Source organism: Nelumbo nucifera, chromosome 2 (assembly GCF_055504915.1).
Source record: "Nelumbo nucifera cultivar China Antique chromosome 2, China Antique-T2T, whole genome shotgun sequence".
Taxonomy (NCBI): domain Eukaryota; kingdom Viridiplantae; phylum Streptophyta; class Magnoliopsida; order Proteales; family Nelumbonaceae; genus Nelumbo; species Nelumbo nucifera.
In genome coordinates, this window is record NC_142650.1 from 9,351,469 (window position 1) to 9,366,456 (window position 14,988).

At 37.1% G+C, this 14,988-nt stretch overlaps 2 protein-coding genes and 1 long non-coding RNA gene across 8 annotated transcripts in view; 1 reads left to right on the forward strand and 2 right to left on the reverse strand.

Annotated features, from left to right (window-relative positions):
* ESP4 (HEAT repeat-containing protein) overlaps window positions 1–757 on the forward strand; it is a 66,665-nt gene extending 65,908 nt beyond the window's left edge. For 2 of the 5 annotated variants that reach the window (XM_088898407.1, XM_010255439.3), the window contains exons 27-28: window positions 168–318; window positions 412–757. In XM_088898407.1, coding sequence (XP_088754533.1) covers window positions 168–312 — 145 coding nt within the window. In that variant the 3' untranslated portion in view covers window positions 313–318; window positions 412–757. Of the gene's footprint in view, window positions 1–167 lie in introns of all 5 variants that reach the window. The other 3 variants (XM_088898406.1, XM_010255438.3, XR_016082608.1) reach the window with 2 other exon arrangements.
* Window positions 342–4,775, reverse strand: LOC148801909 (uncharacterized). The gene is made up of 2 exons (XR_016082611.1): window positions 4,216–4,775; window positions 342–2,806 (listed from the first exon to the last, which is right to left on the reverse strand). It is a non-coding gene; the product is annotated as an uncharacterized LOC148801909 (long non-coding RNA).
* Window positions 4,776–7,419: 2,644 nt separating this feature from the next.
* Window positions 7,420–13,958, reverse strand: LOC104594897 (uncharacterized). Of its 2 annotated transcripts, none has more exons than XM_010255441.3 (7): window positions 13,477–13,958; window positions 11,582–12,464; window positions 10,962–11,241; window positions 10,405–10,512; window positions 10,010–10,288; window positions 8,820–8,963; window positions 7,420–7,794 (listed from the first exon to the last, which is right to left on the reverse strand). In XM_010255441.3, exons 1-7 carry the CDS (start codon window positions 13,763–13,765, stop codon window positions 7,618–7,620), a joined length of 2,160 nt encoding a protein of 719 aa, XP_010253743.1. In that variant the 5' UTR covers window positions 13,766–13,958; the 3' UTR covers window positions 7,420–7,617. The 2 variants fall into 2 exon arrangements, with proteins under 2 accessions (XP_010253743.1, XP_010253744.2); XM_010255442.3 differs by having other exon boundaries at window positions 11,507–12,464; window positions 13,477–13,950.
* Window positions 13,959–14,988: the final 1,030 nt, after the last annotated feature.

Here is a 14,988-nt window from a genome sequence, read left to right on the forward strand (position 1 = left end):
AACCCCCAAACACACACACAAGAAGAGAAAAAAGAAAATCGGCATGGGATGCATAAGCGTGTTATCCTGTCGTGTGTTTTACTCACCAGCCTTCAGATCCATGTTGTTTTTCTATTCATCCAAATAGTCCCTGGTAATATCTGAACTTGAATTTATTGCTGCACTAGGTCAACATTGGCAGTCCTGGGAATTGCACCTGATTCACAGACTTCAAATCAATCACAGGCAACTCAAGGTCAGACAGTGGATACAAGCAACTCTGGCACTGAGGTGACAGCAGAAAAAACTAGAGAATCTTCTACTGGCAGTTGAACCTTGGTAATGTAGGAATAGAGTTCTGCTTGCTAGAAAACTGATTTGTTGGTTTTGGCAAAGAGTAACACCTCTCTCTCTCTCTCTCTCTCTCTCAAGATGAACATGTTAGAATTTAGAAATATGGTATCACTGAGCCTACTGAAGAGCCAAGGTTAGGATGGCCAAGATAGCAGGGAGTCGACATAGATCCACTTTGCCAAAACTGGTATATGGAGGAAAAGAAGAAATCGATTGTTGTCGGGTTGAGCTTTGCACTGATTGCCACAGCAGAAAGAGATCCACTTGTAAAGGGAATATCTATCAAAAGAATGTAAAATGTATATTATGATGGCTTCTTCCCTGTAAATGAAATTATTTAATCCGTGCCTCTTTCACTCCTTGTATTTGTAGCAACTAGGAAGTAATTTTTCATGCATGAGAAAAATACAGCCTATTCCATTCAGGTGGCCTTTATCAACTCACTGGGGCGTTTTGATTGGTCAAAGCCGTTCCCGTATCATGTCTTTTTTCCAGCCGGCAGCATAGATTTTTCCTGGAAATAGACATCAATAATGGAATAGGCTAACGGGTTGTACTTTCTAAGATTTATTTTATTATTATTTTTTTTTCTATGCATTCTTTCTCGTACTATAGAGAATACCTTATAACAAACTTGAAAAAAAAAAAAAAAGCACCTCTTGCAAATTTAATGAAGGGTAGACTGAAGTAGCCACCATATATATATTGTTATGATTCATTAGATATTTAGATGTATCATATCAAGCCATTGTTGTAGTGTAGTTTGAGTGCAAATTGGCAATTTGCCATTTCTTTATATAAACTTAAGGTAAAGAATTTCGGACCATTTTGCTGCAGTGAGCGTGGTAACTAAACATAGGGCATCTATGCCCGTCATGTCCAATATTCAGATCCGCAGATTGATAGGATTAAAGCGTTTCGAAACATGATTTTAAAAGCCAGAATTCTTTGCTGCCCAACGAGTGGGAACATTTTACTAAATTACAGAAGTTTTGGTTGACCCGTTCCATTCCATATACGTAATGAACGAACAGTGCAGAAACATACGCAGCAATTTATTGAAAATGAGCCTAATGAGATAATGTTTTGTTTTCCAATGCTATCTTGGTACCTAAAGTTAATATACAACTTTTTAGGCAGAGAATTGCTACCCTGTCTATCCATGCCCCACGAAAAGAAGGCAACTTCCCTGTCAGAACTTTTTATCTACAATGTCCACTCAGAAGTTGGAACTCCATGATTTTGAAAGTTGAAACCTTTCAGACATGTGGAATCTTTCATAGAGTACAGGCCTAGAGAGAGGTGTTTGAGGAGTGGGAGGACTTCCAAGAGCTGAACCATTGTAAATAAAGATCAGAAACTCGGTACCGAAATGATCAAACAGGTCAAGTGAAATGGTTGGAGAATAAATATGCAGTAGATATCATAAGGTTGTCCAGAAGAAAATGAGACACATGTTTAACATTCAATGGTTGCAAAAAGTAACTGAAAGGGTTATTAGCAACAATTACAATTCAAAAAATTTCCTTTGCAAGGCAAGACAGATCCTCGATCTTCCCTGATTTGCACATGGGTAGAAATTTCACCAGAATGAGTTAACATTAGCTATAAGTCGACATCGTGTTGCCCATCAACACTAGACAACTTTCCTCAGCCTAGTGTGACAGCGTGTGTTACAACAGCTGTCAAACGCTAATAGGTGACACAGAATTGGCTGACAGCAATATCCAGACTCTACTGATGTTCTGATCTAGAGCGTCTTTTTACTTGTATCAACTATCAAGCAACTTTCACAGACCAAGATGTATCGACTCAAACATGCATTTACACTGACAGAAAACCTAAATACCTAGTATGTGTTTAATACAAAATTATGGCATTTGCTTGAGGCTTGAACATGCAGTATCAAAACCAGAACAGGAGATGCTTAGAGATTAACAGAACATAAGAATGGAGGTTTGTGCAACATATCACGTGATCATAAAAACTATCCATCACAACTCTCAAGGAAGTTAAAATCAAGCTTTAGGAGCAATATATCAATGCAATGTCTTAGATTAACCAATGACACAAAAATATTGCATGAGCAGCATGTCACCCGGTATTCTACTTATGGATATTACCAATTTCCCATCTATAATTTTCAAATTATAGATTTATATTCGTATCCTATAATAACAATGAATTAATCTTGAAAGTCACCTTACCTAAAGGTTGTTAAAAGCAATATATATATATATATATATATATATATATATATATATATATATATATATATATATATATAAATCTTCAATAATTATGGATTTATGGCCAGATAAGAGGAGAACTAAGAAAGCAATTATTAAAACAGACCATATCTAATGATACACATTCCAGCTCAAATCACTTCAGCCCTGCTTCTGTTGCTTGATTACGAGCTATAAATTGTCTCATATGGACATACTAGAGTTTCATCCAAGTCAAGGACCACCTGCATAGCACAGTGCATCTGTCAAAATCTCTGTACTCCAAAGGCAATCTTTATGAAAGAAAGAAAGAAAAGACCAAAAGAAAACCCAGCATATGCACTCTTGCAGCCCAAAATCTCTATATGCACTCTTGTGGTTTAAAATTGATCCGGAAGGTTTGAATTTCAATTCTAGTCACTTCATTTACACTCTTGCAGCACAGTTAAGAACCGATTTTAATCTCACCAAATTTCAATTCCTAACTTCTATGGACAAGCAACACTAAATTGGATTATCCTAAATCAATTATTGGTACCAAAGCAAGTTTATGCATCTGAATAACTTTTGTTATAACCAACCAATTGCTAGCTAAGAGTCTGGACTAAATATATGCTTTCAGTTGGAGAGGGATAATTATGTGATTAGTGGTGGCATAAGCAGAAAATCTGAACTTGGGATTGTGGATTAAATTCCCTCATGGTTCAAAGTATTGATATTCTTGATACGCAAAGTTTGCATACTGAGAATTTTGTTTGACTGAAAAAGTTAGTTTTGTTCAACTGGAAAATCTATATGATTTTTTTCTTGGATTCTTAGGTAGGCATATTTATGTGGAATTTTGCTTTAATGGTCCTAGAACTAGGTATACCTTGAAAAAATTACAAATATATGATCTTGAGATATCCATAGTTAATGGAACAATTTTAGAATCTCCTTCTTCAAAAAAAAAAAGAAATCCAGTCCGATAAGATCATACTAGATCTAACAACCATAAAGAAATGTTCATTGCATCCTCACAAGTCACAAGCAGATGAGCTCAATGATATATGTGGACTTGACATTAAAAGGTACCAGATTATTGCATGCAGGTTGGTTTGTAGATATCTTGTGATCATGAAGCCAGAGCCATCATGATCCATTCCAGCATGATTTTTTGTTGGGGCTCTGTAATAACTGAGATTCTATATTTGCTTCAGGGTCTCAGACTGGTCTGTCATAGTGTCATTTAGGCATTCAGTGGGTGGAGATAGAGGGTGATCCCTAGGGGGGATGTAGTAGAGTAGAATTCCAACAATATGTGGACATTAGTCATCACATCAAAGGGGCTACCGGGCTAGGGCCTTGACATCAAGAGCCAACAGCTTTAGGTAAACTCCAAGGTTGGCCAAATCAATGGCCAAAAGCCTTGCTGTAGGATTGCACTGGAAGAAGTTTGTTCTATTGTTCTAATTCTCTCACTGATTAATATATCTATGCACTTCTGATTTTCATTGTCATACTGTATTCTTTTATTTATTTATTTTTTTGGTAAATGGAAAATTTCATTGAAAACAAGAAGAATAAACTACAGAACAGAAATCAAACCAAACAACTGAAAGACAACAGAACAGAAAACACCTAAAATATGAACAAAACCATAGCTACTGCTAACCATGACAGCCCCTTGCCATAGCTTCTGCTAGAATTGGAGATGTAGCATCATTGGTTCCATAATTTGCCCCAACAAAACCACCCGTATGGTATTGAATCAAAACTGCATTACCATTTCCTTTAAAAGCCACCATCCACATTAAACTTTGGTTGATTTGGCCTTTCTCTCGTATTCCTAATCAAGGTGGTCACTTGTGTACTTTTTTTTGTCATCTTCCAAATTAAACATGGCATTACCTCTATTACTTCTAGAAGGCTTGATTGCTTGAAGCTAAACCACACATTTCCGCTCTTTGGAGGTCCGAGATGGATGTATTGATACATGTTTTATGGGCTGTGGGACCAATCATTTTGCTCTGCACCAGGCACCAGCCATAAGGCCCATGCCCACTCACTCTATCACTTGCATTTATTGCTGGGTGCTCACATGGAGGGAAAGCAAAATTGAAGGTCCCTCAGCCCGTAAAACCGCTATCAAGTTAACCTAATCCATTCTCATAAGGGAATTAGCTGAACTTGATAGCTGTTTTATGGGATGTGGGACCAATATTTTGCTTTTGCTCTACGCCAGCCATAAAGTGCAGATGACCCACATGGACATGGATTATGGATATGTTTGGGTAATGGGTATCTCGTCTCCATTGTAACCAGTCTTAGACTTAGAGTATATAGGTGGGGCCTAACTCTCATAATTGATATTTTAATCTATAAATAGCATTTTTTTTTACTATTTATGTGAGAAATTAACTCATATTCTTGAGAATCTTGACATTAGATGATGTATACTTTTCAGCCAATGCTCTCCCTTCTAGCTTTCCATGCTAAAGATAGGATGTAATGGCATAACCGTTGGATTGGAATCTCTATATCTGCAAAATTGTTTGATTGGAATCAGCTACCTCAAAACTCCATGTCATGCTACACTACTTATATTGTTGAAATAATGAAAAACAAATATTCTCATCAAACTTATATCAATCATATCACTGGAGTGGGAGTTTAGGCTTTATGTATATGGATCTTGGGTCGTATATGGATTCATGGTTTTAAATGGGCGGGTTATAGTTCAATCCACACCCACCCCATTCATATAATCATTGATTCATTTCCACTCTGTTGTATTTTCCACAGAGAGAAGTTTTTGAATCGAGTTTGTCTGGAAATGGACCGAGCTCTCAACTGCCGGGTTTGCTGTACAAGAGGACCAAGGACTCTTTCACATGCCAGCAACAGTACTCTGGTGGTGGTGGTTGCATCTGCACGTGGCAACAAAACATGAACGGACATTCAACCATCTGTGTATGTTCATCGTCCAAACATGGATAGGTTTTTAAAATCGACCCGGACATCGAATCAGTCAGGTCCGGTTTTCAGGTCGAACAGTCGGTCGATTCTGATAAAAATAAAAAATAAAAACTAAAAACACAGTCAAAACTGTTAAACGGTTTGAACGGTTCAACTGTTTCAGGTCAACGATTTGTTAACTAAATCAACATTTTTTTTTTGACAAAAATTTGATTTTAGGAAAAAACGAAATTGACCACCTGACCGATTCCTGATTTTTTCAATCCAACCATCCGGTCTGATCCAGTTTTAAAAACCATGGATGAACATGAAAAACAAGTCATTTATAACGTACTTGGGGTTTGGGCACAAGATCGAGTGAGATTTCTTATTTTCATTTTGTCCAAGATTGCTCGCACTAATGGGTAGTTTGTACAGGGAAGATCAAAGAATAATTACTATTCTCTTTCCTTTTTCCCCAAGTCTTATCGACTACATGACAGATTGTTTGTAATTTCTGTACTCTTTTGGGTTCGGTTAATTTGTTGGTTTGAAAGTTGGGTTCACCAGTAAACCCCAGGTTTTTCTCCCTTTTGTTTCCATTACATTTGTTGGGATGTGTATTTGATCGGTCGTAGTTTAATGAAAATGAGTAGTGTATTTATACAGAATAATGTCTGATGATTAATATTCCAGTTTTAGGCTGTCATAAAGCCACCTAACCCATATTTTTCATGTCACATTAAGTATGGGTTTGGTATCAATACAATACCATTCCTTCAGGGCAGGGATCTGCTACCAATACTACGCTGCCAACATGTCCCAACTAGCAATTGCAGTCGCACCTTGGGAACATTTCCCATGCCAGTTGGGACATGTTGGCAGCCTATTATTGGTAGCAGATTTTCTTCAAGTCATTTCTACCAGGTTAGTGTCATGGAGCGTTTTGCTTTCTCCTGTAACTTTTTTTTTTTTGGTTTGGTTTAGCATTTTCTACCTTTTTAAGTAATATTGATTGCCTTGGGTTTTGTGAGAACCACTTTCGAAGAAGATGCCATTTTGATATTTCTCTTGCAATGAAGGCAATGTTTTACCTTTTTGTGCCTATATGGTGCCTAATTCACACTAAATGGCAATTTAAAATTTGCTGAACCCAGAATAACTTTACCAAATTTCAAAGTGCAGCCATTGCCTGAGAAAATGACATTGATACCAAACATAGCCTAAAGATTTCTTGAAAACAGCCGACTCCTAATCACCCCTTGCTTACACAAACGCATCAGCGACTCACATTTGGTGATCTTTGAATCCAAAAAGGGTGACATACAGAGTTTCAAACTTTCAATATTGCATTTACCAGGTTTCTTGTCTCCCTCGTTACTATTTCTAAATCGTCACATCATCCCTTGGTGTGATCATTCTGCATCCAACCCATAACCACCTTGGAATCCCCTTCCTAACACCAACAAGGCTATAGCTTAGTTACCCGGCCATCCTTAGGCCCTGTAGAGTAGCTAGCAATTCTACTATTATCCAGGTTCCATCTCTTAGTCCCTGAGAAGACTAACTTCTGTTCCACCATGCCTCATTCAGGAAAAGACCTTACAATTTAGAGGCTTAATGAATAATGCAGTGCATTATGGAATTTTCTCCCTACAATTTTATTGGTTTTCCTCAAACCCATAAGAATATCAACTTCTTGATCAAATCATCCAAAAGTAACAGTTAAGGTTTTTACTTGCTTCTTCCCTAAAAATGTTGAATTATCAGATGGTAAGGATCATCCATCAGTGTGGTAGGTATTCAAGATTCAACCCTGTGCATTGTCGAAGAAGTAGGCCATCCAAATATATGACCTACTAAGAAACACTATTTGCAAAAATAGAATCTCTACAACATGCATTGTTGCTGCTCTTGTACGTACAAAAAAATGTAAATTAGTTATTATTATGCCTCAAATGTAGCAACTGTACATTCACATATACATTAAATTACCAATAATGGGAACAGATTTTAGGAACTTTTTGCTTACAGTCAGAGAATCTATACTCAAACTTGAATCATAGAAGGCAGTCCCAAAGCCAGAGACCACTTGCTCAACCAGATCTTCACCACAGTGTCAGTCATATGAGTAGGAAAGCCATGGATGCTGCAGTGCATCCTTTGCACTTGGCCGCCTTTCTGGATTGATCTCAAGCAAGTATCTGATAAACTCAACAAATCCCACATCAGAAACCCGTAAGCAATGTTCCAATGATAACTCCTCTGCCATTATATACTCCAGTTGGTTTGTTTCCTAAAAAAAATAGAGATGGAGCAGTTAACTTCTATCAGGTAGAATCCAACACTGAAAATTCAAACCACATGGAATACATGTACTGAATGGGAACCTTTGTTTTAAGGTAGCCAAAGGTGAACACAGGAACTGTCTATCCAACCTAGATGAATAAGTAAATTTTTGGTAAACAAGACATTATAGATAAATACCGTTCTTTTCAGTTGTCTAAATATGACCTCAACTCTTAAAGCTTTTCTGATTAGGGGAGGTTTTATGCTCTTGGCATATTGATGGATATATTATACAGATGTGCTTTCTGTGACAAAATCCTTCCTTCACTATTGTATATTTTGGAAATGATGAGTACCAAGTACTACTAGCATGGGTTCTGAGGCTTGAACTTGAGAACCTAGCCATGAACTGAGGATAATAAATAATAAATGCTTCTTCTACACTGTTGCTGCATCTATAGCCTGCTTTCATGAATTGAAAATTACATTATAATAGGAGAGTTTGCAAATTGCCCTGATACAGTTATATACTGCACGTTCCTAGGGGTGCAACTTGGGTCAGGTTGGGTTGGGAATTTGTTAAATTTTCTTTAGGCCCAAACCCTAACCTGAGCCATATTGTAGTTGAAAATCTTTAAATCAGGCAACTCAACTTGCAGCCATACATGTTCCATGATTCCAGGAACCAGAACTGCAGAACTGAGGTGTTTCGTGCCTAGAGGTTCATGCACCCCCAAAATATGCTTGCAGGTAGCCTGAACCTAACTGCACCTAATCTGCAACAGTGCACCATATTAACTAATGTTCCATTTAAAAAATTAAAAAAAAAAAAACCATTAACTACAGAACTGAGGTGTTTCATGCCTAGAGGTTCATGCACCCTCAACCCCAAAATATGCTTGCAGCCAGGTATCCTGAACCTAACTGCACCTAATCTGCAGCAGTGCACCATATTAACTAATGTTCCATTTAAAAAATTAAAAACTAAGAAGTTGAATTTTATTTGAGAAGAGAAGGGAATTGCAAAGACACCTCATTAATATAATATAAATCATATTCCTCTGTGAAGTACTTTTGTGTCTCCTGGCCCCTCGCTAGCATCTCAAAATCAATAGGGCCAAGCATCCCAATCATGCGTGCAAGCAACATCACCAATGCATCATTTGGAAAAAGTACCTGTTAGAAAGCAATTGTTAGGGAACACAAAAAGAATCATGAATTTTTTCACTCTAATGTCTATAACAGGAGGACCAAGATACTACAACAACCAGAATTTTATCAGTCATTCATATTGTAATGAGTAACCTCACATATGCACACAGATATCAAGATAAAATTATAAATTATACAACAGAATATAAGGTAAATACAGAAATAAAAGAAAAAGAGATAGAGATGGACTGAGGAAGAAACAGTCAGACACAGAGTTATATTTTGAACAAGGCATGAAAACCAGATTGAATTCATTGTAATATCCTTCACATCTAAGAAGCAATGAATTCATTGTTAAGATGCCTGAATAACACTCCATAGAAGAAATTTCCACCTCCAAATAGTTGATTTCTTTGCACTATGTTGTTTTTTTTTTTTTTTGCCAAGCTGTCAAGGTAAGAAAAAACATGAATAAATGCAGCAAGGTAATACAGTATAAAAAATGTAGGGGAAATTTGTTTAATGATCAATATAGACAAGGTCTATCTGAACCCAGAAATATTTTAGTACATTGAAATAAGGCAGCACCATGATCCTAGTTTTCACTATTTATTTCCACGTTTCAGTTTTAACTTCAGATAAAAGGTTTTATTCTTCCGTTTATGTGTGCCTTTGTCTGTTTGCGTGCATTTTACATTTTTTCCTTTATATTTGGATATGGTGTATAGCTGATTTGACCTCTGATTGTTGCCACCACAACAAAGGCAACTTTAGAAGATAGTACAGAAAGCAGAATAATTGAGTGGATCTGTATGCACTCATTATGTATTCACTTTTAAAAATGGGCATTCAATATAACATGGAACACAATAAAAGAAAAAGACACTCTAAGAAAAAGTATCATATTTTGAGCATCTGTATAAATGGAAAATTGAAAAGGGGGAAAAAAGAAAGAAGTTACAATAGAACTATAGAAGATTTAAAACCCTATGGGTTCTGGATATGCAGTAAAATAAAACAAATAATCCCATAATACAGGACAAGAGAAAAGTAAAACAGGAAAAACTTACATCACCAGAGCATAGTTCCGCCAATACACAACCAAGGGACCAGATGTCAATCTTTTGGTCATATGGAAGGCCTAAGATGACTTCAGGTGCCCTATAGGAACGAGATTGTACGTACAGGCATAAATTATCTGTCTGAAAACAACTACTTCCCAGATCAATAACCTTTATCTCACATCTGCTGTAACTTTTGATAAGAATATTCTCAGGTTTCAGGTCACAGTGGATAATTCCCAAGTGATGTAGGTATTCTAGTGCTTCCAAACATTGCCTAGTAATAAGCTGAGAAAAGTAACATGACCAAACATCCTAATTAGGTTTCAAGTGGCCAAAAGTAAATCTTTAATACAAGTACAAAGGTTTAGCATTTCAAGGTCATAGGTCACAACAAAACAAACCTGCAGCCTCCGCATTGTGAAATAGGGTTGACCACCAGAATCTTGATTAAATTTCTGGAATTCATATAAATTTGCTCGTAGGAGTTCACAAACAATGAAGAGATGTTCCTATAGCATTTTAAAAGCCATTAGCCATTGCACTAATAAACAGAAAAAGATTCCATGATAATCAAAATAATCATAAGACTTCAAATTAGCTCATTTGGAGATCTCTAACATCTATGCTGGGTAGGACAGAAAATAAAATAATAATAATATCAGCTCTTTCATGCTTACATTGCATCAATAAATTAATTCAAATAAACAATAACCTAGAAAATATGGTCACCAACAAGAAGGAAGAAATTTGGAACATTCACATATCTATCCTCATGGAACATGGGAATTATATATGTAGTAGTGATTGTTTTAGAAGCCGAAATAGGGGATAATTAATCAGAAAATATAGGTTCCTTTGTAAGATAATTTTTTGGCTTCAAGGCTAACATGAGTGCATTCCCTAAGCCAAAAGTGGTGAAATCAATAGATTGAAGTGGCCTAACTTTTTAATTACATACCTGGAGATAGAAGTAGTCATAAAGCCGTAAAATGTGGTGTTCATCTGTAGGATCATGCCTATTCACAAACTTTAGAAGCTTGATCTCATCTAAACTCTGATCAAAAAAATCTTTATCATTTTTTATTATTTTCAGGCAAACATCCATTCCAGTATGAAGATCATGAGCCTGAACAACTTTACTGAAAGCGGCTGAACCAAGGTATTCTGTGAGACAGTATCTTCCTGCTATAATTTCATTCAGAACGATAGGAAAATCTTTATTTTCTTCAAAACCAGTCCTGCAGTGCATGTAAAATACAAGAACATAAGTGTTTCTCTGAAAAACCAGTGACATAAAACCCATGTAAGTATCTCAAACAAGATTAAGTACCACTTGTAAGACATTTCTGTGACTCCTAAAATGAAAAAAAAAAAAAAAGTGAGTCAATTTATACCAAGTCTGGTATGAACTTGGATCAGCAAGAGCTGAACCAGTCAATAAATTCCAAGTTTCTAACCAGTAAAACAATCACAATGGCTCAGTTGACCCATACTGGTTCATACCAGATTCTTGGCTGGCAAAGTCCTTCTCTTGTACCATTATACATTAAATCTTGATCAAACCTAACAGTCACCAACCTGTTCTTCCTATGTATAATTCTTAGATCAAATACTTCATATTCATCCTCGTGAACTTCATACATCAGATGATCATTTGGAGTAGCACACTCCTCTCCATCAATAGCAGTTTCAGATTCACATGGTTCTCCAACCATTTCTCTACCATCTCCTATTTCATGGTTATTGATTCCATCTGGTTGGACAATCTTATCAGAAGCTTGAAGATGCATATCAGAGTCTTCCTGAAGATCCGAATCCACATTGTCCATAAGGTTCTTTTTAACAGAACCATTGGAACTTCCACTCCTTTTATTCTCCGAGGAAGAACCAGAATGAAATGGATTTTCATAAACAAGTTTTAACTCCAAACCACTTGGTTCAGGTTCTTTCAATCTTTTAAGGTGGATTTGATCCTCCAGTTCCCCACCATTGCAACCTTTTACTCCCATACAGCAGTCATATAGAGGGCCTGAATTGAACTTTCCAGAGCATTTGTCAGGCCCTGTTTTGTCACCTTGTTCAGGTCGAGTAATTTCATCCCATTGATAATAATGTGCCATTGAAAGTCCATCCATGGAGGAATCATTAAGAAGACATGGCTTGTCTAAGTATTTAACAGTTGTCACTGGATGAAACCCTTCTGTTGCAAAGTATAGGTTTGATGATTTATCACATTGCCTGTCTGCCTCTGAAGTTGTAACGAATTTGTCCTCACTAGGGCATTTATAGAAGTCCGACACTCCAAAAAAGGGATATTTGAGATTGCCTCTATCTTTCTCATCATACCAGTACATGCCATTGAACATATCAGGGTCGGGGTAATCACGAGCCGTACCAAATTCAGAGAGTCTATCTGATGAATCGTCGGAGTTATCTTGAGCTGCATATGGATTTGTCAATCCTGTTGAAAGTGTGAAAGGGTGAGCTTGGCCTAAGCATAATAATATACCATAGAGACCTACCTAGTAATTGACAGCAATATAATAAGCAACACTAAACAAAATTAATGTCTGCATAAAGCACAAATATTCATTGGTGCTTTTATGCCTCTATCCATGACCTATTTGGTTGTTGAATTTGGCACTTTAGAATCATGTTTCAATCATATAGTAAAGAGAATAACTTGCAAAGAGGTAAGTGAGCCCAAAAGGAAACATGGAAAAGCAAGGGAAAGGGAAGTGGTCCATAGTCATGAGTTCCAGACAACTAAATATTTATTAGAAAATGCACTTCGTCAACCACTCAACATAGATTTGGCTGAAAAGGTAATGCGATTTTCTTAAACAATCTACAGATGCAGAGGCAAGTATTTTACAACCAGGCTGGTAATGGTAGAGAATAAATCAACAGAAAAGTAAGGCTTCTAGGTATTAGAGAAACATCAAAGAGAGGGAGTGTCTGGTAATCTTCTATTGCAGTAATACAATGTCTCTATCGTTGTCAACTCGGTATGCTTTCTAAAGGGAAAAAAGAAAATGATCAACGGTGCCAAGCCGTAACTGCAGATAACAAATTTCTAGCTCTGCAAAAAAAAAAAAAAAGGAAAAAAAAAAGTTTATAGATCACTGTTTGGCGACACAACGAGTATCATTACAGCGGTTACACCTTTAAGTTCTATATCTACAATCAATAGCTGATGGAACACAGGAACAGAGACCGGGCTGAAGTGATAGTGTAACACAGTATCCAGTAAATTAAATATATATAGAGAGATTAAAACCCACAAAAAAGTCGTGAAATTTCATCATTTACAGACAAACTGAAACTACTGAAACATAAAATATGACCAACCAATCTATATCGTAGAGTCCACCCACTATCGAAATCGATTTAATAATTTCAACGACTTTGAAACCAAATTGTAAATTCAGAAACAGAGAAAAAAAAGATTGAACTTTTCTATCGTATCGTACCAGAAGGAGACACTACGGTAGTAGAAGAACCCATGCTTACAAAATCATCCGAAGAGTCAGAGCTCGAATCAGAACAATTAACTCCATTGCAAATCTCCGATTGCCGGCTAGCCGAAAGAATTCTCAGCGGAGGAGGTGGCGGATCCATCGGGAACATGAATTTCTCGAAATCGAAAGAGCTCACCTCCTCCTTCCTCTCTACGATATCGTCTCTGAGAGCGGAAGCGGCTTCGGGAAACCCATTCTTCATCAAGAAATCTAAAACAGCTTCGACCCCCGAGACCGCCATGGACGCGCGAATTCAAATTCAGAGTGAGAGGAGAAAACGAGAAGCCATTTACAGAAAGTGAACTGAGACGGTCAAAAGAGGAAATTAAGGTTTGCAATTGCATGCTTGAAGAAGGATCTCCTGCTGTAAAACTGAAGCCAACGGTGAACGGCCAAACCCGAAGAAAAACGAAATTTCTCTCCCCCTCAACTTCGAAAATTTTCGGTCTTTTTTCGAGTTTTTTCTTCTTTTCCTATGGGCCCATTTCCTGAAACCAGGATACGCGTAACAATCCACCGCTTCCACGTCTCTTTTAAATATTCCTTTTTCCGTCCCCGTCTCCCCAATTTCAGATTTTATCTCATATCGCCTAGATTCTTTGCGACGATCTTGGGCGTCATCGTTAATAGACGTTAGGCCGTTGGGGTTCGTGATAGTAAAACAAAAAACAGAAACACAGGTACTGAATGTAAATATGAAAAAGAACAGGGGCTATATGTAATAACGAAAATAAGTCCATTGTTTGGTGCGAAGTCAATCAAATTAGAGTCGTTGGTGACGAGGGACCAGTTTTACTTTTAGCTACCTAGACGTTTTTCCTTTTTTTTTTAAGTTTTTTTCAATTATTCAAATAATTTCCTTTTCTACTTTTCAGACACAGAATTAAAACTTATAAATTAAAAAATAAGGTCAAGAGGGCAATCATCCAGTGTGTTGTGTATACAAAGAAGATCAGTGTGGTAATTAGTCATCAAGAAGCGAGATTGCATGGCTTAGTGAGGAGTCCAGATACGGCAAGAAAGAATATGGCCAATATGGGCTATGAGCCTGCGTAGACCCAACAAGTCCAGTCGGTCATAGCCCAATAGGTGAAGCTCCAAATTTGTGGGTCACCGAAGAAATTGCATTGGCCCAGTTTTGCAGTTTGCTTGCTTCGCAATGAAAAAAAAAAAAAGTGAGGGTAAATTTGGAAGGGGTGAGGAAATTGATTTTGGGAAGAGGTGATGGGGTGGGGCCAGATATTCGAAGTATGGGTTTGGTTGGACTTACCTTTCCAGTAAACATGAATAAATAGTGTCTGAGAGTATGCCCCACGTCACAGCATGATTTTGTTTGTGGAGAGAGCGACGCATACTCTTCTGCCACTTTTAGCCTCCTTTTCCATGTGCATGGGCCATGGATTGGTTTGGTGTCATTTTGTTTCCTTTTAAGGCCTTTCTTTAATCTTTTAAACAAGTTTGGGT

Excerpts from the sequence above, each read along its gene's own strand:
- LOC104594897 (XM_010255442.3), bottom strand. The coding sequence starts at position 13,765 with ATGGCGGTCTCGGGGGTCGAAGCTGTTTTAGATTTCTTGATGAAGAAT. Across the intron at positions 10,513-10,961 it reads ATGACTACTTCTATCTCCAG|GAACATCTCTTCATTGTTTG; the intron begins GTATGTAATTAA and ends AAAATGCTATAG. Across the intron at positions 7,795-8,819 it reads ATTTATATTATATTAATGAG|GAAACAAACCAACTGGAGTA; the intron begins GTGTCTTTGCAA and ends TATTTTTTTTAG.